The sequence below is a fragment of the Nuphar pumila genome, chromosome 16, assembly GCF_984573655.1.
Source record: "Nuphar pumila chromosome 16, dmNupPumi1.hap1.1, whole genome shotgun sequence".
Taxonomy (NCBI): Eukaryota; Viridiplantae; Streptophyta; class Magnoliopsida; order Nymphaeales; family Nymphaeaceae; genus Nuphar; species Nuphar pumila.
The window spans coordinates 72,687,674-72,715,506 of NC_143264.1; the positions used below are offsets into that span (position 1 = coordinate 72,687,674).

The 27,833-nt window shown below is 35.5% G+C and overlaps 1 protein-coding gene across 1 annotated transcript; it reads left to right on the top strand.

The window, feature by feature from the left end:
* Positions 1-23,598: 23,598 nt before the first annotated feature.
* Positions 23,599-26,285, top strand: LOC149813548 (nucleoside diphosphate kinase B-like). Its single transcript, XM_089990930.1, has 4 exons — positions 23,599-23,684; positions 24,157-24,205; positions 24,330-24,561; positions 25,915-26,285. Exons 1-4 carry the CDS (start codon positions 23,634-23,636, stop codon positions 26,027-26,029), a joined length of 447 nt encoding a protein of 148 aa, XP_089847056.1. The 5' UTR covers positions 23,599-23,633; the 3' UTR covers positions 26,030-26,285.
* The last annotated feature ends 1,548 nt before the right edge of the window (positions 26,286-27,833 follow it).

Genomic DNA, 27,833 nt, shown 5'->3' on the forward strand with positions numbered 1-27,833 from the left:
TCATAGTTGCAATGGTGGTGATGGAAATAATTGGTGAGTCTCTCTCTCTCTCTCTCTCTCTCTCTCTCTTTTTGGTGGATGACTTTAAGCCTTAAGGAAAGGTTCTGCCGGTTAGTTTTGAGACAAGGTTATCTTTTGAACAATATGGTGAACGGGGGTTTCCTGTGAAAGAACAGATCTAGAAAAGAGCTGGCTTTACACTGATTTTTATGTTATGTTTTAGGACTCCATCTAGATCTTTTTGCATATACCATTTGTTCCTGCGCTATTTCTAGATCATTGATTCGTAAAACTCTCTCTCTCTCTCCACGGATTGTAATGGGCAGGTGGAGGAGCTCACCAACTAGTGAAAAGGAAAACATAAAGTGGAGAAAGAAGAAGAGAGAGCCCAGATTTTGCTTCCAAACCAGGAGTGACATAGATGTGTTGGATGATGGATATAAATGGAGAAAGTATGGACAAAAAGTTGTCAAGAACAGCCTTCACCCGAGGTAATTTCATTATCTTTTTTTTTATAATGATAGGCAGCAAAATGCACATAACACCAACGCCCGAAACTTCTCATAAAATCATAGTCAGGCATTTTATCAGTCAACGATTCATAGGGACATTGCTTTCTCAAAACAACAGTTGGGAGTAAGTTAATAAAACACTCTTGCTGTGTGAAATGCTTCTATATTCACAATTCTTTTGGCTCTCTCTCTCTCCCCATATATATATATATATATATATATATATATATATATATATATATATATATATATATATATATATATATATATATCCACAACTTTCATGGATTGGAGATCTTTACCATTTCATGACCTATAATTTTGAATCATTTGAATTAATTTAAGGGGATTTGACTTCACAGTTGAGAGTGATTGCTAGATGCTGATAGACACCCAAGCCATGATTCAGTTGTTGATGTAGATGTTTTCTTGTAATTTATGGAAAGGTTTAGGCTGCATTTTTCATTCCAGTTCAAAGAGAAAACACTCGTGGTATGTATACAATCTTATAGTGTACATGATGGTGCATGGAGCTTATCTCTGCATGATTCAGAGATAAGATACTCCTAATAAAGTTTGTGCTTTATCAACTGAGACTGGATAAACTTTTAAAACCAAGGCTAATCATGATAATCATAAGGTGGCTCTTCTAAATACAACTTTTACAAATCATTATGGAAATTGTGTGTGAAGTTTGGCGGCTGTTTGCATCTACATTTATTTTATTTTTGCAGTACCCTATCCTAAACGAAGTAATGCTTGCTCTAAAAGGAAAAAAATACAATTGCAGAAATGTGACCATGTCCAAGAACATCTGAGTGGCCATAGACCAAGTTTAAGAACTTCATTAATACAATGTAATAGTGAAGAAACCTGTGCGCATCTTTCTTGTTGAAACAGAAAGCAAGTGTGTTTGGATAAGGGATGCGTTTACAACTGGAGTGTGATCATGTCCTTACAAGTACGTCAACAGTAAAAAATGATAAATGGAAACTTCCAGATGGTGAGGTCACCTACAAACACATTAAAGCAAAGTTTCTTTCCTTTTCTTTTTTCTATTGCCCAGTGAAGGGCAATGTGATTTCTCCTAATGTAAACCATTATTTGTGTTTTGATCTCACTGATATAACTTTTAATATGAAAATCTATTACAGAAACTGGCTTTTGAGTACTAGCGGTAAAGGTTTAAAGTACTCAATTTCTTAATTTTCCATGCATATTGAAAATGTTGCTTTTAAGATAATTATAAAAACCAGATCTTATACATAAAGGTTTTGTTTAGCATCACATAAACATGTTTACAAGTTCTAACATTTCAACCGGCAGTAAAGAAATGAAGTTTATAAACTTGGTAAGAAAGTTAATGTGTAGCGTATAAATTTGATCATATTTTGTTTGAAGCCATTTTAAAGCATCCATCAGTACGTTATTGTAATAATTATCTCATGTTCTTTTATTGTTAGCAGAAGCTACTATCGCTGCACCCACGCAAATTGTCGAGTCAAGAAAAAGATTGAGAGGCTATCAGAAGATTGTAGAATGGTGATAACAACCTATGAAGGTAGGCACACACATTCTCCATGCAATGACTTTGATTCCACCGAGCATGAGTGCTTTCACTCTTTATAGAAATACCAACCGAACAACCTATTTTGAGGTTTAAGAAAAAGGTGTTGTTTTGATTAGATGTTCTTTTTTGTTATCATTGATGAAAGATCTAGACACTTGAAGTGGATTATCGTGAGAGTTTTATTATTATAATAGCCAAGGTCTGGATTTGTGCCTTATAACTGGTTCATCATGATTTGCATATTATTAAGGGTACTTTTGGTTTGATCACACGTGATTCACTTGCTAATATACTTTACAAAGTTAATCTCATTTTAACAGTATTAAAAAAAAAAAAAACATAAGACTTTTTTGGTACAAAACTCAAAGAGCAAACCTCATAAAAAAGTGAGTTGCCACATAACCCAATAATGAGAATTAAATCCCATTTGTGTGAAATTCACTTTCTTATGCATGAGATTTAAAATCTCAGAAAGATTTTGAAAGTAAATCTCTTTTGAAAAGCATTTTACTTTTAAAAAGCACAACCAAATGTACTCTAAGGTTGAAAATTCAATGGCATTTAAGGGGGTGATTGTGAGCAATGTTGTCGGGATCGGTGCATATCATCCTGTATCAACCAATATGTATCTTATTGCAGAAAATCGATACGCCTTCACTCCTGAATCAGCTATTTCTAATAAATGTAAAAAAAATACTTAAAATTATTTTTAAATATTTTAATAGCTTTAACATATGTCACATTTTGATTGACACGCAATATTTTTTAATTATTTTTTGGCCTAGTCAGAACGATTCACTTGAGTATCAGTATCAGCCGATTCCAATACTAACAACATTGGTTGTGAGGGTGCTGAGACAGTGGCACACGAGTGTGTCCGTAGCTTTCAGAGGTCGGCCACGTAAGGCACGGTGGTCGTGGGGCCCACCGAGGGTTTTCATCACTTTGGCGAGGGTTCCTAGTCATAAAAAAAATGATGGCATTAAACATCATCAATGCTTATGAGACAACTAAAAGGATAACTATCTTAATACTGATCATGCCATATAAAACTTTCATATAAATCCCTTGAGAGTATGACTTGTGATTGTTATATAAACTTTTGTATTTTGAGTTTCATGGAATCAAAGGAAGATTTGTACCAATTTACTGCAGGTGTTGGCAATGGACATTATTTTTATTGAATCATAAGATGAGCTAAGTTAGGAAAGTCATTACAGCATGCACACACATATGTATCTATGTATATTATATACGGAAAATTGGTAGCTCCTAATTGTTGTAAACACTTCAAAAAAGATAGTTACAGGCATGTTTTTTCTTATCTAAACCTGTAGATGTGTTTACTGTTGTTTATTTAGTAAACCTGTAGATGTGATACACTCTAGCTTTGTGTTTCAAGACAACCAAAAAATGATTTTTCATCACCAAGTTTTTGTGTGGTTTTAGCCATTGGTATTTTATTGCTCTAACTAAAAAACACATCCGAACATGAAAAATACCTCGTCTAAATCATGCTTTATACTAAGTAATTATGTTGAATGCATTCGTAAGTTTCAATTAAGTAACACCTTTTATATGTTTTTTTTAAGATGCTTGGAATATATATATATATATACAGTAAACAAAACATCTTAAACATGATCCAAAGGTTAGATTTTGCTTTTGGAGCTTAGTTCTATGTAAATCAAGTAGTACCACATAAGTTATGCTGGCATAGTACTACCATAGAAGCACTATATATAGTGCTTCTATGGTAGAAAGCATAGAAAGCATATATATATAGTGCTTCTATGGTAGTACTATGCCAGCATAACTTATGTGGTACTACTTGATTTACATAGAACTAAGCTCCAAAAGCAAAATCTAACCTTTGGATCATGTTTAAGATGTTTTGTTTACTATTTTCATGTCTTAAAAGTTGACTTAAATATCATGTTCTAACTATGTCTAAACTACCCTACCTTCATGAATTGTGAGCCGCTAATTTTTTCATAGTCTCAAAAATGGAATATTGTGATGTATTAGACATGATAAAACCTTCTCATATAACAAGTAAATCATGCTACACACACACACACACACACACACACACACACATATATATATATTATATATATAGTCTACCATTTTCCTACCATTGTGTTGCTAGAAACTGGCAAAGTAAATACCATCTTAAAGGTTGTGATGCCATGGAGATGATCCAAGACATTCTAACAATGTTATCAGTATCGATGCGAATCTGCCCAAAATGGATTCAGCCTGAATCAGCCAATTTGGACTGAATCAGGAACAGATCAGCTCTCTCTTTTTTTTTTTAATTTAAATTTTTTTATGATTTTTAAAATTAAAAAATAGAATGGACAGCTGATTTTCTGAATCAGTTTGAAAATTGATTTAGGTATGAAACCGACACCTATGGAAATCTGTTTTAAAGTGCATTTTCATTTTTATATTCTTTAGAAGGGAGTGTGCTAGCTTATACAAATCGTTAGTGAGTAGGGTCTTTACTAAGTTAGCATGGCCCATGTTTTGAGAGAGAATGAAATTTTTATACTGAAAATAACCATACTGTCTTTTTAAAATAATCATTTTTGAAAAATGTCTCACAATTTGCCAAAATTCTCTTCCTATTCAAAATTTTGATTTTTGACTTATTTTAGTATATTTTTTCTTTTCCTCAAATATAGCACAAAAATAATTTTTACAAATATCCCAAAAATGTGCTAACCTCATTTTACTAAAAAAAACAAAATCATCATCGGTACGGCAAGCTCAACCAGCTTAATTAGCTAGGTCTCTGCACTTGGGACAGTTTCTTCGAGTAAAAAAAAATCATGTTTGAAGATATTTTTAAATCAGTGAGGACATTCATGTGCGATCATGTTTGTGAATGTCTTGACCTTCGTAAATTATGTTTGTGAATGTCTTCAAAATTTGGGGACCTCCTTTTTACTAAAATCACATAAGAGGCACAAACAGGAGGACGTTCACAAATGTGGGAGGACATTCTCATGGAAAGGTCAAAACATTAGCAAATGTGAGGGTATTTAGTTAAAAGAGGTTCCTAAATATAATAGGATCTTCACAAATTATGTTTGTGAATGTTGAACCTTCTTTAACTAAATACTTTTTAAAATAAAAAATGAACTACGAATGTTCAGCAAATGTCCTCAAACATGATTTTTTTAAAATAAAAAAAATTCACACATTTTTTGGCACATTCACAAAAATGAAATGCAAATGTCGTGCAAAAGAGCAAAAATATCCTAAAAGGTAAAGAATCAAAATTTTGAATGTGTAAGATTTTGACAAATTGAGGAATTTCAAAGAACACTATTTTACAAGGACAGTACAATCATTTTTCTGTTTTTATTTGCATCGATTTGCATGCAAAACACATTCACTAAGGCAAACCATGTAAATCTTTTGTATTCTTCTATTTTACTACTAAGTCATTCAAAAGTTACATATAAATTGCCTATAAGGGCTCTGACATCTTGGTTCGGGCAACCATAGTTCAAAACCTATGGAGCCATCCTTTGCTGCAAGATCAAAGCTGGGTGTACTGATTGTCAGAGAGGATCTTGATCCAGTGGCAGAGCCACATACTGGCTTGGGTGGGGAAGTACCCACCATAACCCAAATGTTGTGCATCCCCAAATCTCTCTCTCTCTCTCTCTTTCTCTTTCTCTGTATATATATATATATATATATATATATATATATATATATATATATATATATATATATATATATATATATATATATATATATATATATATATATTCCCACCCTAATTTAGATTTTGGCTCTACCTTGAGCATTTTACTATGTATAGTGGGTGGTGTAGGGCTTTCCCTTGTCCTAGTTAAATAATAATAATAATAATAATACATGTAAACCCTTGTGGTTGATCTTACTTTGCTTTGATATAAAAATGCTTGAAGGTTCTATAATTTGATGAGCAGAGATCTGGTGTAAACAACAAAAAATGCAGCGCACCTAGCTGCCCAACACGTGCCCAGTTGAAGCTGTGGGACCCACAAAAACTTGACTGGTTCTTGGAATGTTTTAGGGAGCCCACAACACGTGCGAACATATGGGAAGACTTAAAAATATAGTCAAACATAAAATAGAAGTTTAATATTGAAATATAATGATAAGAGGTAAAAAGAAAAATAAATAAAAAATAAAGAACACAATTTTATATTTAAAAAGTTATTTAATTGAGTATCCCATACAAATGATATTCATCTTGCAATTTCAATAAATTTTTTTGGATAAGTTGCAATTTCAATATTAATAAAAAAATTGTATCTTAATATTTCTCTTTTAACACATTTTTTGCTTTCATTGCAATATATTTTAAAATATGATTTACAATATGTCTCCAAATCTCTTATTGGACCCACGATCCAACTTATAATAAATGAATAGAGGCTGTAATTAGTAAATAAGACGGTTAAATCCATTTCGAGAAAGAAGAACTAACCTAGACTAATCGACATTCTAAAAAAGTAATGCAATAAACACTATTGGGTAAATAATAGATTTGACAATAATTAGCAGTAGGCTAGATTCAAGTTGCTTTATGCAAGCCATCACAAACTTATTGAAGTAACCAGATCTAACCCTAAAACTTTAATGTGAACTCAATGGAAAGCATGAAACTGGTTCAAATAATAAAAAAGTTTTGTTTTTCTCAAATAAATTTAAAAAAAAATGCCAAATATGGTTCATGTGTTCAATGAATCTAGTAGTACCACCATCAATATCTAATCATCCAAGACCTAATAGAAGTATGCTCAACAAATTTAATTGGATTGTCAAGAAATGGATTAACGAAAAGATTTTTATTGGGAGATCGAGAGCACTCACAGTCACGAGTCAATATATTAGCAGCTTATCATTTGCCATTATGACATATATCGGCTATATATAATTATATAGCATTAATTTATCAGCAATCTCAATTATGTAAATGAAAGAGTAAAAATTTAGACCACTCTCGATCAATACGCTAGCTACAACCATCAATTTGATCTTAAACCGCTAGACAACATGAATTAAAAATATACTTATAAACAAACAAATTGAAATGTACATTGAATCATGCACTTGAAAGTTCATGAAATGTAAACCCAGCCTGTGCCTAAGTGTGCATGCACTTGAAAATTTTCATGCTTGGACTGTACCTGAGGATACCTCATCCTCAGCCTACACCAATGTAAGAAGTTTTATCACTTTCTTATATATTTCTTTTCTTTTCATCTAAAAAAAACAGAAAAGTGAAATGCACACATGAAATCAACACAAGCAACTTTGCCAGTGGTAGAACCACATAATGGCCCCTGAAATCCCCAGTAAGGCGGTTTGGGCCAGGATGGGTGGTGCCCACCCTAACCCGAATGATGTGCCTCTCCCACCTCAAACCCACATTCTCTCTCTATATATATAAGTTCCTTAGGCCTCCTTTTTTGTTAGGTCTCTTTAAGCCCTTTCAAAAACCATAGTTTTAAGTATTTTTTTCTCATGTCTAACACTGTAGACGTGATCTATAGGTTTGGTTTAGTGGGAGCCAGATTTTGGATCGCGGGAATCTGACCTGTATACAGGTTTTTCTGGTGATCCAAAATCAATGACCATCAAGGTACCAGTTTTCTCCGGCTCATAAAAATATGTTTTTTCATTGAAAAACATGATTCGAGAGTCGATTCCCACTAAATCAATCATGCTAAACACATCTCACGGTTCAGATCTATCATAAAACACTTAAAACCTATAGAGCAGAAGGGGCAAAACCAGAAACCAGGCCTAATATGTTCAGTTCTCTCTCTCTCTATATATATATATATACACACACAAGCATACACATATGTGGGCTTGCCCGCACACACACATTTGTGCCCACCCTAAATTGGATTTTTGGATCAGCCTTTGACAAGAGGGAAGTTGATGAAAACCTATCATTAGAATGGCATCATCTGAACTTGAGAGGGACCTTTCTTTCCCAAAAAAATAAAAAATTAGGAGAGTCCTTACAGTGATATTGAAATTGACTTGAAGGTTAGCTGAAGTTTGAGAATATAGTACTCAACCACACTTGCCCTTAAGCCTCCTTCAATCAAGTTTTATTCATCTTCAAGGTTGCTGGTGGACTCGTTCCCATGGATAATTTCTCCTGTGTGAGCTCTAGGAATACCAAGAATGACGGTCTTAGACAAAAAAAGATCCCAACTTAGACAAAAGAGATCTCAAACCGAGGTGTCAAGGAGTTGAAGGAAAAACAGAGAAGGAAAAAACTAGAGAGAGAAAGAAATCCCTCTGCCACGTGGGGCTTAAGAGATATCAGGCAGGGGTCTGCCTAACCCCAGCTTGCCTTTAAAAAAAAAAAACATAAACAATTGCCCAAACAAATATTTAATTGCATTAACAAAATACATGGTGCAAATGTCATTTAAAAAAAATAATAATGGCTCAAAATTTTGCCACTCACTAAAATGTTTCTCCTTTTATATATTTTATGATTGAAAGAAAGGGGTGTGTGATAGACAATGGTGCACAGGTGTGTCTGTAGCTTTCGAAGGTGGGTCACTGAAGATAGGATGGTCGTGGGCTCCGCCCGGAGTTTTTCGGGCTTTGGTGGCGAGGCTTCCTCGTCATATATATATATATATATATATATATATATATATATATATATATATATATATATATATATATATATATATATATATATATGATGGAGAAGTTTGCCCAATAATATCTCATATCATGTACAAGCTTTTAGGAACACTGCCCATTAACTTTTAGTGGGACTTCCACTATATATGATGCCACTAACTTAAGTCTAGAATCTGGATATTAATGGGGAGTATGATCTGTGAAGCACATTAACACGGTTCATGCCTTCAATAAACTACTCCCTTGCTCCACTTGTCTGGCAGGAACAATCAGTGAAGAGGAAGTTTGCAGGTTCGAATCCCAATGGTATATGGTTATATAACTGATAGGGTTTGCCTAACCCTGGCTTTCTCTGTCCACAAAGAAAAAACAAACTCCATTAACTTTGTTACAGTTTTGAAAACAAAAAACTAATTTTCTTAGGCATTTAGGCAAACAATGGGTGCATGTATGGAAGGTTGGAGCCAAGAACCTAGACTAGGATGGACACAAATGCACCTAGATTTTACTTTTATATACAAGCGTGCAGAGTAAAAGTCTAAATTATACGGGCACAAAAAATGTACCTAGAGTTAAAAAAAACCAAATAAGAAACCCAACTCCAACAAACATGATAAATGAGTAACTCGTATCTTTAAACACATACTTTTTGAAGATACATTGGACGAAGCATTGTTGTTGATCGCATTCGACATTTAGCGGTGAATCAAAACTGTCGCTAAATGTCATTTTTTTTGAAAAAAAATGCATGACATTATGCCACACGTTCGAAGGAAAACCCGTTCAAAGATATGGGTTTTCCAATAATAAATTATGTATTTACGCTAATTGATAAAAAAAACTTAGCATTCTAACTAAAATCAAATCATGCATTATTCTTGGATTCATATCTAATGGTAATTAAAAAAAATTAAAATACTAAAAAGCCACAACTAAACAATTATGACATTTAAAAAACCAAATCAAAACCCTAATTCCTACAAAACATCATAAGTTATGCATTTATGCTAATTGATAAAAAAAAACTTAATATTCTAACCAAAATCAAATCATTCAATATTCATGGATTCATGCCTAATGACAATTAAAAAAAATAAAAACATGGACAAACCCTAAAACCATAACTAAATATTTATGCCATTTTAAGAAAACCAAAATAACTCAAATCTCTACAAACATCATAAATTATGTGTTTGTGCTAATTGATAGAAAACTTTAATATTTAAAAAAAATGAATCATGCAATATTCATGAATTCATGCCTAATGATAATTTAAAAAAAACACACACAAAAGAAACCTAAAACCATAACAAAACATTTATGTCATTCTAAAAAAAAACAAATCAAAACCTTAGTTTCTACAAACATCATAATTTATGCATTTATTTTAATTGATAAAAAATGCTTAGTAAAATAGGTTCAATAAGCCGAACACGAGTAATAAGTATTCAGCTTGGCTTGGCTGGTATAAGCTCGTTAACTAGTAACAAATATATTTTACATATGCATCATATTATATAGTATAGATGAGCTTGCAAGTAATAAGTTGAGAATTCAAATCCTATTGCTTGCAGTTGCAACTTTGAAACGTCATTTGTTTTGCAAATGAGCCGGTTTGAGCTGCTCAGTGGGTTTAGAGCCCAAATTCTATTGTTTTTAATTTTAGAAAATACTTTTTCCTTGTAAATAATACAAAGCTAACTTAACACGGCTTGATCAGCATGCGCATGAACTCGGCTCCATCGGCATGAGCACAAACTCGGCTCGACTCACCATAAGAAGGAGCCTAACTTGAACACCCTCTATTCAGTTCATTGTTACCAAACCTAGGCATAAATAACCAAGACATGATTCATGGGATCATGAATTTCCAAAACATTTGTATCAAAGACTAGCTTGTGTCAACAAGAATGCACATAACATTGATACCAAAGCCAAGCTGATCAGAAGTCGAACCAAAAAAAGGTTCAGGGTCAAGAAGAGCACCATTATTATAAATTAAGAGTTAAATGTCTTTTTCATAAATTAGAACCAGGGCCCAATAATCAAACGTAGTTTTGTCCATGACAATGTTGTTAGAATCATCGGAATCAGCCGATTCAGATCGAATCGGCCGTTTGTGAAAGCAATACGGGGTCCATTCCGCCCTCAAAAAATCGGTTGAGGCGGCAAAATCAGCCTGATCTGATTCACTTACATCTTTTTAAAAAATGTTTTTGAAAGTAAAATTAATCGAAAAAACAATCTTGAAAATGATCTGATTTGATTTCATTCGGACCACTGTTTTGAAGAACCCATTCGATTTTAACTACATTGGTCCATAATTCTCACAACCGAGAGAATGGTTTAGCTTTGCTCTTGTACAGTACCAAACAACTAATATTATCTCATACTTTAAAGATCTGATACATGTGAGAAGTTGAGATGATGCATATGTGTTGAATCCAGGATGGAAGTTTTTGCAATTTGTGGCTGTTATGATCGGACCGGATCTGACTCTCCCATGTTTTTAGCTGTTCAGTTTGCATGAAAATGGTTTGTCGTGGGAAGTGTGCTTCCCACTCACTTTTCAAATTGCTTTCCTCTCACATCCATTTGGTTTCCCACTTGTTTCTCATTGCATACCCTCGTTTCTCCCTCTCGTTTCAAGTTTGGAAGCGAGAAAAACTCTGATAGGAAAAGAAAGTTTTGCCTGAGAAGTTTTGATATTAGAAGTTCTCCAAAAAAAAAGTTTTCGCATGTTTGTGTAGCATGACAAAATGGGGCTGAAAAGAAAAGAAAAACATTTTTGCTTGTTTGTTTGTGCATGGAAACATTTTCCTCCTAGCTAGCAATATCAAGGTAACTTCAGTTGAAGGCTATGATCAATAAAAAACGTTCATTTCTCTCTTTTGCAGAGCTCTTACCAAGTAACTTTCATCCTTGATGAAATGGTGGTCACCCACAGACAAACCAACATTGATCACCAATTAATTTTCATTGTTTTCTAAGCTAAATGCACATTAGAGAAACAGTAGGTTTGGCTTTACTGCTTTACATGATGAAAGAGAAGCAAGATGCAGACATAGATCTCCTCTGCCTCCCTCAGCATTATTGTTAACAGAGAAAATTGTCTAATCATGTTCTTTAAGCAGCATCTTCCAAGGTGACCATCATATAAATCTACTGTTATCAGCATATAAATGACGTGCATTTTTGGACTTGCCTACAGCAAAAAAAAAAATCATAAGCCAGAGTTAAGCATATGAACATCAGTTCGGAAACTATGTCCAGGAAATTATACAACCATGGTAATGAAATTATAGAGGAAATTATACTAGAAAAGCTTAAGAATATCTATCAAGAGTTCAGAAACTATATACAGGAAATTATACAACCATCAAGCATCTAGGATTGACAAAATAGCAAACAAAAGCATTGAAAAATATGAACTTGAGGCCCTTCTCAAGAAAACCGAAACTTAAGAAGCAAAAGTCGTTCATCTTTATAAATGATGAACCCAACCACAGTAATAATCGTAAAACTAAAAAACAAATAAGGATATGAAAACTAGCAAGCATGTCCACCCAAAATCTCAGCAACCATTCTCAATGTTTTTTTCAAAACAATAAACACTTGAAAATGTGAGCCAAGTTTGAAAGATTTAAGGATCATATACAACATAAAGCCCATCCACCCTCATCTGGGACCTCAAGAGTTTGCGTCCAGTTGATATTACTTTTCAGAGAGAAATCATACATAGTTCACATAGAGAAAACATGGCTATAATTTTTTTTTTCATTTTTTTTAAATAATTCACTTTAAGTAGCCGTTCACGTCCTTCCTATGCTACTGTGCTTGAAACCTTAAATTGTAATTATACAAGGGGTGAGTCTATAACCCAATAAAAAATAATTATAAGTAAATAAAGATTTTAACTTACAACTGCAGTAGGCTCTAAGCCCTTAGTCTGAGTTTAGTTTTTAACATACCACACAAGTTTTTATATTTTAATTATCTTCTTTTAACTCTCTCAAATATTATGTCACACCAAACTAACCCTACATCAGATATACTGGTTTTAGCCATCTATGGGCGTAGCAACCCATATAGAACACCCAAATTCTACATATTGGCTAGACAATGAGCCATACAGTCCCAGTGATCTCCAGACCATTAAGCACTGCAGTGAAACAAAAAAGGGACCCTACCAGTAGCTAGCTGGGAGGTCATGCTTAATCTCAATCTCGGTATGCTTCATGCTACATCCTAACCATGATGGTTATCAACCATCCATGATCGTCTATATGTAAGTATAACCCTAAGTCATAAGCTAAGTTCAATACATTGAACTATATTCTCAAACTCGTATTTCACTCGTTCTCTCATGAGTGATATCGTGAAATGACCACGATGGATTTCACTCTTTGATCTCAGGATGACATTAGGGTTCACACTTATCTCATACTAAGCACGCAACGATGTAGGGTCTCCACATCGTTAAATCACCAATTATCCACTCTCCATTGTAACTGCACTCTGGCCGCGAACTAGGTAGCCCTTACCACAGGTCGTAACTTCCGAGAATTAAGGGGTTATGCATGCTAATCTCAATATATTCATTCACATAACATGAATAGAATAAAACGACTCAAGTCTAATCACAATCTTATTATGATGCATGTTATTAACAATTTATCACACATATATGCTATCAAAAAACAATCTTTTTCTAATATGCATGACATACCACGACTAACATGTGTATGCAATCATCTCGTAATATCATGCATGCCCATTTTATACACATCATGTTTACAATAAAAAGATATTATGCTAAGCATACTAATTCACAATATTACAATAACATGCAACACAAAAAGGTTTATTAACATCTAAAATTGCTCATAATATCCCTTACCTCGAATACGAATCTTTTGTTCTGATTGCAATCGAGTCTCAAACGACTCTAATAGTAGGATTTGATCATTACACAAGCATATTCATATTAATACACATCACCTCTTATATTTTAACAAAATTACTAAAATACCTCTCTTGAATTGACTAATGAGACATCAAATTTTGTGTCCCTGATTTGACCAAAACCAAAAGACACATATTTTTTTCTACGATACAAGTTTAACGCAACAAACCTCACTCAATTTCGAGTTTAGAGTGCAAAGTTATACCTATTTTACCAAAACGAATCTTGGGTATACATAAGGATACTTTAGTCATTTCAATAATTATTTTTAATATTCAAAGTTAAATTGCAACTCAATCTAGATCCATTTCTGATCTGGATTCAAAATTGTCTGACTGGATCAAGATCCATTACTAATCTGAATCCAGAATTATCAGACTGGATCGAGACCCAATTTTGATCTAGTTCTAATATGGATCCAATACTGATTTGAACCAGATCCAATTCTGTTTTGGATCCAACAGTCAATCTAGATCTAGATCCAGATCCAGATCTAGATCTAGTTCTATTTGGATCGATCCAAATTAACTGGATCCAGATTCAGTCTGATCCACATCAATCTGGATCGAGACCCGAGACCCAATCATACCCAACTCAGTCTGATTCAAACCCAGACCGATTTGGTCTAAACTGGTTCAGTTTGGACCGGTTCGATCTGACCCAGTTTGGTCCAAACCAGTTCAGTTATGAATCGATTTGAGCTCAACTGATTCATCCCGAGTTGAATCAATCTGAGCCGATTTGACTCGATTTTTTTTCTCTTGGTTTGGTCTGGGTGCGACCCGGACCTACCCGATCTGTCCTTTAAAAAAAAATCCATGTGTTTCAGTTTAGGTGTGACCCAGACCGACCCAGTCCGATCTTGGTTGCACCCAGGCTGAACCAGCCTCCTTTTTTTAGCTCTGCCTCTTTCGTCTAATCTGTTGAAGAGGGGATTGACCCTCTCTCCTTCTATCTATGGCAGAGGGGCCGACCATCAACATCGATCGACCGACCTTCTCTCTCTCTCTCTCTCTCCCTCTCTCGCAGTCCCTTTTTTCTCATTTCTCTGCAACTCGCTGACAGCCGTAGCTGTCGACCCTCAATTCAACCAGAAAAAAGAAGAAAAAGATAGAGGTCCTTACCTTGTCCCCGACTGGATTCTAATACATCCCTTTGAACTTTTTTTTTCTTGAACTCATTTTTCTTCTTTTTGCGTCCCTCTCCCTCTACCGCTTGCTTGCTCGACGGTGGAGAGGATGCACTGTGAGGGCTATTTATAGCCCTCAGAGTGGGGTGAGGATAATCTCACCCCCCATCAATCATGGGGGGTGAGGTTTATCCCCATCCCCTCAATTTGTTATAGGGGAGGCGGTTCCCCCAAATGGGAAACCATCTTTCCTCTTTTCTTTTCTTTTTTGAACTTTATCCTCTTCAACGATTTCGTCGGAGGAGGGTTTTACACCATCACATCCTCATAAAAGAAAAGAACCCAAACATGATGAAATGCTCGATGTCACTCGGGCACCATGAAATCCTAAAAATACATTTTTACTTGGAACTAAAGAAACCAATAACAAAAACTACAAACAAAGCCATCCAATATAAAAAAAGAGAAGACGTGAGAGACTTGACAGATACGACCAAAAATTAGTTACTTATATTGGCCCTTCAACGAGAGAATTTATAGTTTATAAGGTCCATACATTTTGGTAAGATAAGGAACAAGATAAAAAAAATGTTACAACAGAAAGGAAATGAGGTTGTGCATCTTTATTTTGGAGAATCATGCTAATCTTCTTTATTCAGTTACAGTTTTATAATGGTAATAAATCCACACTGTTGTTATCATCGGTTACCATTGATAACAAATGATATGCATTATTACTCTCCCTCAAGTTGGAGCATGGAGATCCGTGATGCCCAACTTGGATGTCAAGAACTGAAACTGGTCATGTCTCAATGCCTTAGTTAAGAGATCGACATGTTGATAATGAGAAGGAATATGAGTCATAATATGTGGTGCTCTAAAGTTGGCTAGAAGAAGGCAGGTGAATGCCTTTGCTTGTGAAGGACTTTAAGTATCGAAGGTCCCGATAGGCAGCATCAAGATGGGGCTTCTGCAAAGTTTGCATGAACTGGATCAAGACGTTAACTGAATAGTTGATATTCGATCGAGTGACCGTCAGATAAATGAGGTGACTCACCAGGCATCTGTAACAAGTAGGATCGTCAAGTGGAGTGCCTTGATCAGTTGAAAGAGAAAGACGTTGCTCCATGAGAAAGTCCACTGAGAGGGCATCCAATAAGCCACTGTCAAAGAGAATGTCAAGTGTGTACTTTTATTGGGTCAAGAAAATGCCTTAAGATGAGCGAACCACCTGAATGCCAAGAAAGTACTTCATCTTACCAAGATCCTTGGGGTGAAAATGTGAGTGAAAAAGAAGTTTGAGTTGAGAAATAGACTGAGGATCATTACTAGTAATAATGATATCATCAACATAAATGAGTAAAATGGTGAATCGAGGTCCAAATCGGTGGACGAACAAAGTATAATCTGCAGTAGACTGATGATATCCAACATCTTTAAGAGTAATAGAGAACTTTGTAAACCAATTTCAAGAGGACTGTTTGAGAATGTATAAAGATTTCCTAAGTTTGCATACATGATGCTCCCCCTTACTAGAAAATCCAAGGGGGGAGGTCCATGTAAACCTTTTCTTAGAGATCCTCATGTAAGAATGCATTGTGGATATCCAGTTGAAAAGTGATCATCAATTAATTACAGCAAAAGAGAGTAAGCAATGCATAGTAATAAGTTTGGCGACTAGAGTGAAGGTCTCATGACAATCAAATCCTTCAACTTGAGTGTACTCTTTGACAACTAAATATTGTTTATAGCAGTCGACAGATCCATCAGCGCGATGTTTGATTTTGAAAACCCAATGACATCTAATCGGTCTCTTGCCAATAGGTAGAGGGACAATATTCCAAGGGTTATTCTTCTGTAGTGCATCAATTTCAGCAGTCATGGTTTTTTTTTCATGCACATGTTTAACAACCTCGCTAAAACTGTGGGCTTCAACTTGAGAAAGCTAGGAAATCAAGATGAGTGTGAGAGAATTTATGATATGGTAAAAAGTGAGAAATTGGTAAGAATTACCTGAAGATGGTCGAGGATTGGATGGAGTCGTGATGGGTGAAACCTAGAAGGATGAACACACATAGTCGTCTAAGTGAGAGGGACGATGGTGAGGACAAGCAGATCGACATAATGTATTGGGGATAGGTTGGACGCGATCTACATGGTGGGCAAGGGCAGTGAGGGTATCAATTGAGTCAGGAAAGAGATTAGACGTGGTATGAGTGTCATCAGTGGGTGGTGTGGGAGGCAAAGCAAAAGGTGGTGGTAAAAGGTTTGAATCAGATGAGATGGGGTAGAACATGCAAATTTGAGTGACAAAACTTTTAATTTTGAAAAAGAAAAGTCGTCTCATAAATTATGACATCACGACTAGTAAAGAAATGTGTTTATTCAAGTCATACAAACGATAACCTTTTTAATCGAAAGGGCATCCAATAAAGACAAAATGTTTGGAAAGAAAAGAAAAGAAAATTTATCGCGAGGTTCCAAATTTCTAGAATAACATAAGCAACCAAAAATACGTAGGTCGGTATAAGAGTGTTTGACATTGAGTAAAATCTCATATAGAGTTTTGCCTTGGAGGATTGGTGTGGGAATGCGGTTGATGAGGTAAGTGGCAGTTAAAATACATCCTCCCCAAAAGGTTAATGGCATATTAGCTTAAAAATGAAGGATGCGGGCTACTTCGAGAATATGACAATGTTTTCGCTCCACTCACACATTTTGTTGGGGTGAATGAATACAAGAACATTGATGGTCTATTCCACTTTTGGGTAAAAAAATCCTGCATCATGTAGGACATAAATTGAGTACCATTGTCTTGCAAACATGTTGCACGTGACAATTGTATTGAGTTTTGACTATGGTGTAAAATTTTGTAAGAAAATGAAAGGTTTCATTTTTGCATATCATGAGATAAACCCAAGTATATTTATAGAAAAATCATCAACAATGGTGAGAAAATAATGAGCTCTAGTATGTGTAGACTTATGATATGGACTCCAAATATCACAGTGTATAAGATCAAAAGGAACATAAGTTTTAATCGTATTAAGAGAAAATGGAGACCTTGTTTGCTTAGAATGATGACAAACATTATATAAAAATTTTGAAGAAGGGAAAATGTCAGAATACACTTTGGATAACTAAGAAATTCGATCCTTAGAGGGATGGCCTAGTCGTGAATGACATATTTCTGAGGTAGTAATTTTTATGGTAGCCATGACATGATGGTGTGGATCGGCTGATGGATAGTGGTAGAGCCCATTTCAAACTTCACCCGCTCCAATCGCCTTCTTCGTCAAACGATTCTGAAATATACAAGAAGAAGAAAAAAAAATGACAATAATATTAGAAGATTGAGATAATTTTCTAACAGATAATAGGTTAAATTGAAAAGATGAAACACAAAGAACATCCTTGAGGCAAATATCCAAAGATATTCTGACGGTACCTATATGGGTAACATTCATGCTTTGGCCATTGGGTAATTTAACATGTTTAATATTAGTGACAGAAAAACAATCGGATAACAAAGACATGTGTGGAGTCATATGATCTGAAGCACCCGTATCTATGATCTAAGAAGAAACATTTGGAAATGTATCACCTATAAGATAAGACGTGAAGACTTGAGCATTGGTATTGAGCCAAGACATAAGTTGATTCTTACGGTCATCAATGAGTTGCATCAAAGAAGAAAAAACATCATTTTGCATGGCAAGAGGTGCTGGCTACTCGACTGTTATATTGATGATATTAAGAGAGTGAGGCTTGGATGCAGACACGTTGTCGACCTTATGTTTAGGATGACCAACCAGATAACCATGTAAGGCATAACATCATGGTTTGATGTGACCGACCATCCCACAATGTTCACTCATTGGGCATCCTCGACCTAGTCCCAAGAAACGAGAAAAAGTGTTACCTCAATTACGCAGATTTGTATTAGAAGCGAAAGTAGTTGATTCACTGCGAGATTGACTTGCAACATCTTCTGGTTTTCTTCTTGCATTACAAGGGCATACACTTGACTAATGCTCGATAAGGGTTTTATGGTTAAGATCTGACTCCTCACTGTTGTGAATATGTGGAGTCAACTCTTTGAAGGCTCCACGTATGCAATTTAAAATAAGTATGGATTCAATTCATCCCACATAGACTTAAGAGTGGTATAGTAAGAAGAAAGAGATGACCTATTTTGTTTATGATATAAAATTAATTTCTTTAACTGATAGATTCTTGTAGCATTACTTTGAGAAAACTGTTCCTCTAAATCGACCCATACCTCTCTGGCAATGTAATCATAAATGACACTTTTCACCAACTTCTTAGTCAGGCATTTAAAAGCCATGACAAGACCATATGATTACATCAGTCCCATGCATGCTTGGGAATCTGACAGAAGAAAATTGGGTCATGGTAAGGATCCATCAATTAATCAAAATTTATTTTTTGCGCTAAGAGCCATTTTCATGACTTTCTTCCAAGTTGAATAATTATCATCATTCAAGAGAGAGGAAACTAGAATTGCACCTGGATTATCAGAGTGAAGCAAATAAATTTGCATCTCTGAAATAATTGAGGCTCTGAATATGTCATCATTATGCTGCGCTTTGGTAAAGGCCATATAATTATGAGGCCTTAGATTTCATGTGAGTAAGTCTGCATAAATTGGCTATGAAAGTCAATGGAACCTATGGCAGCTTGAAGTAAAAAAATGTTGATCACTACATCACGATCAACAATGTCAAGGACGTAAGGACGTAACCTTGGGTGTATAAAAAAATGTTAATTACTATATCACGATCAACAATGTCAAGGATGCAAGGACGTAACCTTGTGTGTATACAACTTTGGTCTTGACTCCCACATGCAACCAATAATTTGCTGAGACCTGCCTGGAAGGGAAGATGATCACTTGAACGATGCAGGCTTTGATACCATGAGAAAAAAGAAGATGTGAGAAACTCGATAGATAAGACCAAAAATTAGTTAGTTATATTAGCCCTTCAACGAGAGAATTTATAGTTTACAAAGTCCATACATTTAGAAAAGATAAGGAACAAGATAAGAAAAGCATTACAATATAAAAGGAAATGAGGTCGTGTTCTTCATTTTGGAGAATCGTGCTAATCTTCATCATTCGGTTATCATTTTATAATGGTAACAAATATGCACAGTTGTTATCGTCGATTACCATTGATAACGAACGATATGCATTATTACAATCTAACACCGCTCTATCATAAAGGTTGAAAAAAAATGTCGCTGACAATTGAATGAACTAAGAGAGAGAGAGAGAGAGAGAGAGAGAGAGAGAGCATGATGAACAAGGTCGTAGGGTTGGAGAGTGGAGGGGCATCTCTCTCCATTAGGCAGCAAACTAAAGAGCAGGGGGGCAAGAAAGGGGCTTTGCCCCAAGCCGATAGGAATGATTCTGCCACCCTTCCAAAGTCTTTCCTATAAAAAATGGTACCTTTTTCAAAATGTTTTTCAGTGAAACATTGTCATTCGTTTGGTAAGGTCAGAAAATCCTACAATTTTTTGACCTCATCTCACTTTTCCTAGATGTTTCTCACTTCCAAATATGCTCTTTGTTTTTTGTGTTTTTAATGTTAATATTTATACTTCTTATTTCTCACTATCTTCCCATTTGTTTCACCCTCGTTTTCTTCATGTTTTCTTTTTTGCTTTTCACGTGCTTCCACAATCGCTTTCAAAGGGAATTTTGCTTTCCGCTTCATGCTAATTTTTAACACTTGCTTGTACTTTATGAGTCACTTTGTATATCTATTTCGCTTCTTGGTAACTATGGTCCTATCTTATAAATTGGTATATGGATCAAATCTAATCCATGGGTCACCCAAGCCATGCCCAAATGATAGGGCTAATAGTGGCTTGCGGGCTGCTTGGGTCTATTTTCCGCCAGGCTACCCAGCCAATTGACCAGCAAAGGGTTGAGTCTAACCCCAATCAAAGCTTGGTTGAGTCACCAAATCCCAAGCCATGGTTTGCTCACTGACTGCTCAGCCCAGTGCCTAGCCATAGCTTGAAGCATTTTGTACCCTAGGTCCATGTTAAAATGCTTGTTCAGGAGCCACAAGACACACTTGACCCTGAGTATCAACCAATACTTGATCATCATAGTCAAATTGAACATGACCGATAACAATCCAAGCTCATATATATATATATATATATATATATATATATATATATATATATATATATATATATATATATATATAGGGAAATGAAAACCTCCACAATGGAAAATCCTCCCAAACCTTCCCAATGAATATTTTATTGGATTTTTAGTGTTTTTTTCAAAATTTCGGCGATACAAATGTGATCTATATGTTTGTTTTTATAGAAATCAGTTCTTGAAGCATTTGATTCCGATGCATGGATAGATTTTTATAAGTTTCAAAAATCAACCACATACAATTTTCATAAAATTTTGAAACTCAAATATCATTTTTCTATCCAAAATTCATGATCCAATTATGGATTTATAGTAAACCAATCATGTTGAACACATTTGTACTGTCAGAATTTTGAAAAAAAAATCAAAAACTTTTCATTGAGGAGGTTTTCATTTCCCCGTATATAGAGATATGGAAACCTACCCACTATAAAACATGTCAAACCTATCCACCATATGTTTTATTGGACTTTTGGTATTTTTTTTCAAAATTTTGATCATAGATGTATATTTTTGTTTTTATAGGAACCACTTCTTGGAGCATTTGATTCCGATACATGGATTAGTTTTTATAATTTTCAAAAAACCAATGGCGTACAATTTTCATAAATTTTTGAAGCTCCAAATACCATTATTTCTATTCAATATTCATGATCCAAGTGTCATTTCTAGTAAATCAATCATGTTGAACACATCTCACGATCAAAGTTTTGAAAAAGCACCAAATTTTTCCCAGGGTTGGCATGTTTTTAGTGGATAGGTTTTCATTCCTCTCTCTCTCTCTCTCTCTCTCTCTCTCTCTATATATATATATATATATATATATATATATATATATATATATATATATATATATATATGAATGAAAACCTATCCACTAAAAAACATGCCAAACCGACCCACCACACAGTTTATTGAATTTTTGATGTTTTTTTTTTAATTTTGACCATAAAGATGATATCTATATGCTTGTTTTTATACAAATTACTCCTTGGAACACTTGATTCTGATGCATGTATAGTTTTTTATAAGTTTCAAAAATCAACGATGTATAATTTTATAACTTTTTGAGGCTCTAAATACCATTTTTTCTATAAAAAATTCATGATCTAAGTGGCGATTTCTAGTAAATCAATCACGCTGAACATGTATATACATGTTTTTTAGTGAGTAGGTTTTTATTCCCCTCTCTCTCTCTCTCTTTATATAACACTAGAATATAAAAACTAAAAAATATGAGAACTAATTGTGAAAAACTATTTTCATGGATTTTTTATACTTTCCTCTTGAACTAACCATAAGGATGTGATCTACATACTTGGATTTATAAGAACCTGCTCTTGAATCATCCCATTTTGATGCATAAACATAAACTTTTTAAGGTTTTAAATTCAATGACTCATAATCTTCACAAATATTCAAGCATTCAAAAATCACATTCTTTTCGTCAAAAATACATGATTCAATGGTTGATTCCTAGCCAATTCACCATGCCAAGCACATCCACGTGGTTGGATTTGCAAAAAAAAGTGTTGGAAATGCTTATATTTTTACTCATATATATATATATATATATATATATATATAGAGAGAGAGAGAGAGAGAGATGGGTATTTGCTAAATAAAATATGTTAAATAAAACATGCTAAATGAGTTTTTTGATCTTTGGTGTATTTTTTGAAGTTTCAACCTCATAATTGTGTTGGGCATGGTTGATTTATGAAAAATCCATACTTGGATCATGTGTTTATGATGAAAAAAATGACATTTGGAGCTTACTTGGATCTTGTGTTTATGATGAAAAAAATGACATTTGGAGCTTCAAAAATTTACAAAGATTTTAAAGCATTATTTTTCGAACGTTATAAAAATCCAACCATGTGTTAGAATCGAACACTTCAAGAGCTGATCCTTATAAAATCAAGAAAATAGATCACATCTGTACATCCAGAATTTAAAAATAAAATAAAATAAAATAACCATTGACCATACCCGTTGTTTTCAGTGGTGCACCCAACTCATTTAGCACGGTTGTTTTTTATTTATCACCATACCCGGACCCTATAAGGTTTGGCCTCGGTAAATCATTCCCGTTGACCCCCCTAGTTTCACCATCTCCATAATAGGATACCCTGGACACTTTTGAAAAGGTAAAAAACAAAAAGGTGTTACAGGGTATCCTTGTCCAGAACTGTCCACAAACAGGTTAGGACAGGACATGGTGCCCTTGTCCATGGCTCTCTGCGAATCAAACGCCTTAAAAGAACTGGTTTGTTGGTAAAATTGAAACTAATTAGACTCAAAAAGGCCTGACCTGACCCGGACCAAGGCTTGAACCTGACAAGAGGCGGGTCGGGTTTTAAACGGGTCATGGTCTGTACGGAGATTTGAGACTGTAGACCCCTAATGGGACAAGGGTCGGGTCAGGTCGGGCCGGACCGGTATCGAAACTTGTAAGGAACAAAGAAAGGAATATTCCTTCTGTTCTAGGGTTTTGCGGTATATATTCACTCTTTCTCATCGGATAGTGCATTGCTCAACAGAGAGAGAGGGAGAGAGAGAGAGAGATGGAGCAGACCTTCATCATGATCAAGCCGGATGGTGTCCAGAGAGGCCTGGTCCGTCTTCTCCCTCTTCTCTTTCCTACGCCTCTTCTATTTTCACCCCTTCTCTTCTCTTATCGGCGTCTTAGATAATAGTCATTGCTTTTTCCAAGATATGGAAAAGATTGTTTTTCCTGTTTTTGCTAGCTTCAGAACTTAATTTTTTTTTTAATACCATTAGTGTTGAATCTCTGATTTGTGCATGCTTTGATTCGGTTGTCCGCATATATTTTTTTATTCTAACATATCAGATGCTGAAGTATTAGATTTAGCTGCATTGGTTTTCGTAAATTTAGCCCAGTGGATGACTATAATAGGTTTCCTCGGTTGTCCATTTCGTGATTTGGTTTAAAAAAAATGATGGGTGTGGTTGACCTCTGATCTCAAGCGTCAAATTCCGGTCTAAATATTTTAATCCTTAATTGCAACTGATAGAAAGAATGGGAATCGGTTATTTTATTTGATATTTCCCCTTTTTATATTCCAGGTGGGCGAGATTATTTCCAGATTTGAGAAGAAAGGTTTCTTGTTGAAAGGTAAAAAATGGCTTTTTTCTTTTTTAAATGTTTTCATTTTCCTAATAAAATATGGGTTGTCTTCTGTACTAGTGGGTTTTACCCCCTACTTTAACCTATATTGATTCGTGTCATTAATAATCAGGGTTGAAACTTACGACCGTTGAACGCCCTTTTGCTGAGAAACACTATGAAGATCTATCAGCAAAGCCATTCTTTAGTGGGCTTGTCGAGTATATCATATCTGGTGCTGTTGTTGCAATGGTATGGGAAGGCAAGAATGTCGTGACCACCGGTCGGAAGATCATTGGGGCCACGAACCCATCTGATTCTGCTCCTGGCACCATCCGTGGTGACTTTGCAGTTGAAGTTGGCAGGTATTGTTTTTGCTTCTTACGTTTTGAATATGGTGTTTCGAGCATTTTATATATTTGAAGAATGAAAATTTGGCTTTCTTGTCGTTGGGATAAGGCTTTATGGTGATGATAATGATGACAATTTTTGTCTTTCTTATTGATTTTTTGGTAGTGAATGATGGTTTTACTCTTACTACCTAATATTTTCACTGGTTCTGTTTGTGAATGTACATTTTATCTACATGTCGTGGTGTATACGTTCTTATCTGATTTTTTTATTAATGCGATACAACCATGTTTCTGTTTAATGAGCCGACATCCAAACTTGATGGTATTGACGGTACTGATGTGCAAAAGGATCCAAAGCTAGAGCTTTGGCTGAAAACTTCGCCACTCTTTGCCGTTTCTTGTGATTCTCAGTTGTCAGGCGGTGGGTGGTCAGGTTCCTCATACTTAGTATCCCTCTTTAGGTTAAATGTTGTGGCTTTGCATTTTTCCCCATTCGATTGTTCACTTTTTTTTATTTATCTGTTCCTCAATTTTGTCAAGTCATTATTTTCTTCTCATTGGTTTTTTCTCATTATGTTCTATCAGAAATATTATTTTCGTTGCATATTGTGTGAATCTGAACTTACATATGTGGTTTTGGTTGTCCTTTAATCGATAAAATACCCTAAATCGATAAAATACCTTACATTGTGAATCTGACCTAAAAGTCAATTGCCCACAGTACCCCAAAACTTCACCCAAAAGGAAAAAAATTCAAAATGCTTAGATCCGTATCATGTTTCTTCTTAGCAAGCAACCATGCTGATCTACTAGATGGTGCAGTACCCTCGAGAGTACCAAAGTGAACCCCATATATACCGTTTTCACATGTTCAAAGCACGTTACTAAGAACTATTATGATACTTCACAATTGCCTCGTATACTTATTTTTGGTCTTAAACATACCTCTTAAGGAAGAATGCACTACTCAGTACGATAGTTATGGTGTGGCATTTTGTTAAAAAGGGAATGCTTTGGAATCTTACTAACGTGACATTGTACTTATGTCTTTTTTAGAGCTGAAATTTATAAGCGTTGTAATTTGAAAATTTGATCTCTGAAGTTTCCAACTGTCGAGCAGTTTTAATCATCTATTCCTTAGTTTCTTTTGCATTCCCGTAGAACTGGAAACAATTTTAATAAACTACTTCCGTTTCTATGTACATTGGTGACAGCCACCATAAAAGATCTTCATTCAATTGAGAGTCCTGTGGGTTCTGGCATGAAATCTTTACTGAGTTTAATTTTCAGTTTTGTTTGTTCATGAAACTTGACTGTAACCAGCATTTGACATGGACCTATTTTTTCCTCATTTTGCTTCCACAGGAATGTCATTCACGGGAGTGACTCTGTAGAGAACGCAAGAAAGGAGATTGCTCTGTGGTTCCCGGAGGGTACTGTCTCCTGGCACAGCAGCCTTCACCCCTGGATCTATGAGTAAGCTTGCAGGAAAAAAAGATGGGGATTTAGCTGCTAAAATTAGCTATCATAAATTTTTTGTCAAGCATAAACTTTGAGTAACACCACCGTATTTGTTTGCCCTTCAGTTCTTCTGTTATGGCAAGTTCCTTTGTATTTGAGATATTCCCATCTCTGACTGCTTATGGGTGCTCGAACGATGATCCTTCCATTGGCATTCCTTTGTGAAGCAGTTAGTTGTAATAAACCTCTTTTTATATTTGAGTTATTCTCATCTATGATTGCTTATGGGTGGTCACACGGTGATCCTTCCATTGGCATTCCTTTGTGAAGCAGTTGGTTGTAATCAGTGTTATTAAAAGCGCGCCTCAAGGCGCAAAAAGCGCGCCTCGCCTCAAAGCGCACCTCGCCTCAAGGCGCACTCCTCATACGCCTTGAGGCGCAGGCATAAGGTGCAAAAGCCTTGAGGCGCACGCCTCAGGGCGAGGCACGCCTCAAGGTGAAGTGTACTTGTCTCACCTTGTTTTGGTGAGGCCGCGTTGGCCTTCTGCACGAACCCTCGGACGTCCCTCGCAAGCAATGACAGAGTGAAGACCTTTTGGACAACAATTTTACGCAAAGCCCACCTTCAAAGCGAGAAACTAACTAAAATTCACTATTTTTGACTAAATCAAGAGAATCCCCTCTGTCGCAAATCTGAAAGAAAAGGGAGGAGGAGAGGGAGAGAGCAATGAGGGCAAAGAAAACTAACAAGAGTGAGTCTTTTGTACGCATTTCAGAGCTTCATCGTCGAGCAATCCTTCTTCAGCCCCAGCACCACGTAAAAGTCACTCCCGTCTTCTTTTCTGGCTGCCATCGCCCCCCAAAAAAGTGAAGTCGATGAGTTAACGATTTTCCGGCAACCAAACGCAGTGAATGAAAGCCCCAAAGAAGTGGGCCGCGAGGAAGACGAAGGAGAGGAAGAAAGAAGAAAAGGGATTGAAATAACTCTTTTTCACATCTTCCCCTCCCTCTCTCCCCCTTGGTCTTCCTTATGGGGCATGTCGCCGAGAAGGAAGAAGGTGAGCTCTCAGCCGGAAGCTTCCAGAAGAGGGGGGATGATTTAAGAGTGAGAGATCCTAATCGGGGCACAACCGTTGGATCGAGGGCGATGGACGACTTAAATCTCCCTCGAGGGCATATATTTTTGGTGGCGGGGGATCTCTAGAACGTTCTTACATCTGTTTTTTTGACGGAATTTCTTTCCACGTCCTTTACCACTCGTGGATTAAATAAAACACCCCAGAATTGAATGAGAAACAAAGTGGCCATCGTTTTTAAAAACAAAATTACTGAAAATTGTGACTATTGTTTTGTTTTGCAGATTTAGTGAATTTGCTGAATATTCAAGGTAGCGTTAGAATCTTTTGGGTCAGAAATCCGAGGATTCGGATCTGGGGCCGGGTCAACAACATTTTGTGTCACGAAATCTGGATTTGGATGTTAATTGGATTGAATTCCAAATTCAGATGTAAAACTTTTCCTTTTCCTTTTCCTTTTTTCTATCAAATCAGATTAAATTGATAAAAATCCAGTTGGATATCTAACCCAAATCCAAACTGTTAGCATCCCTATCTAATGCGATTAAAACTAACCAAACCCAGTTGGTAAGGGTTCTTTAGGCCCTTTTTGTATCCAATTGAATAATTGATGAAGTTTGGGATTGGGTATCCAGATTCAGGCAAAGAAATCAGACCATTTGGGTCAATTTACCAATAGTGGTAGGTTATTAATTGAAGAGAATTTTGGTTTCTAATGTTTGAAAAATAACATAAATAAGAAGATCT

Coding starts and splice junctions, on each gene's coding strand:
- LOC149813548 (XM_089990930.1), top strand. CDS start 23,634: ATGGAGCAGACCTTCATCATGATCAAGCCGGATGGTGTCCAGAGAGGC. Junction 23,685..24,156: donor ATGGTGTCCAGAGAGGCCTG/GTCCGTCTTCTC, acceptor TTTATATTCCAG/GTGGGCGAGATTATTTCCAG. Junction 24,206..24,329: donor GAAAGGTTTCTTGTTGAAAG/GTAAAAAATGGC, acceptor ATTAATAATCAG/GGTTGAAACTTACGACCGTT.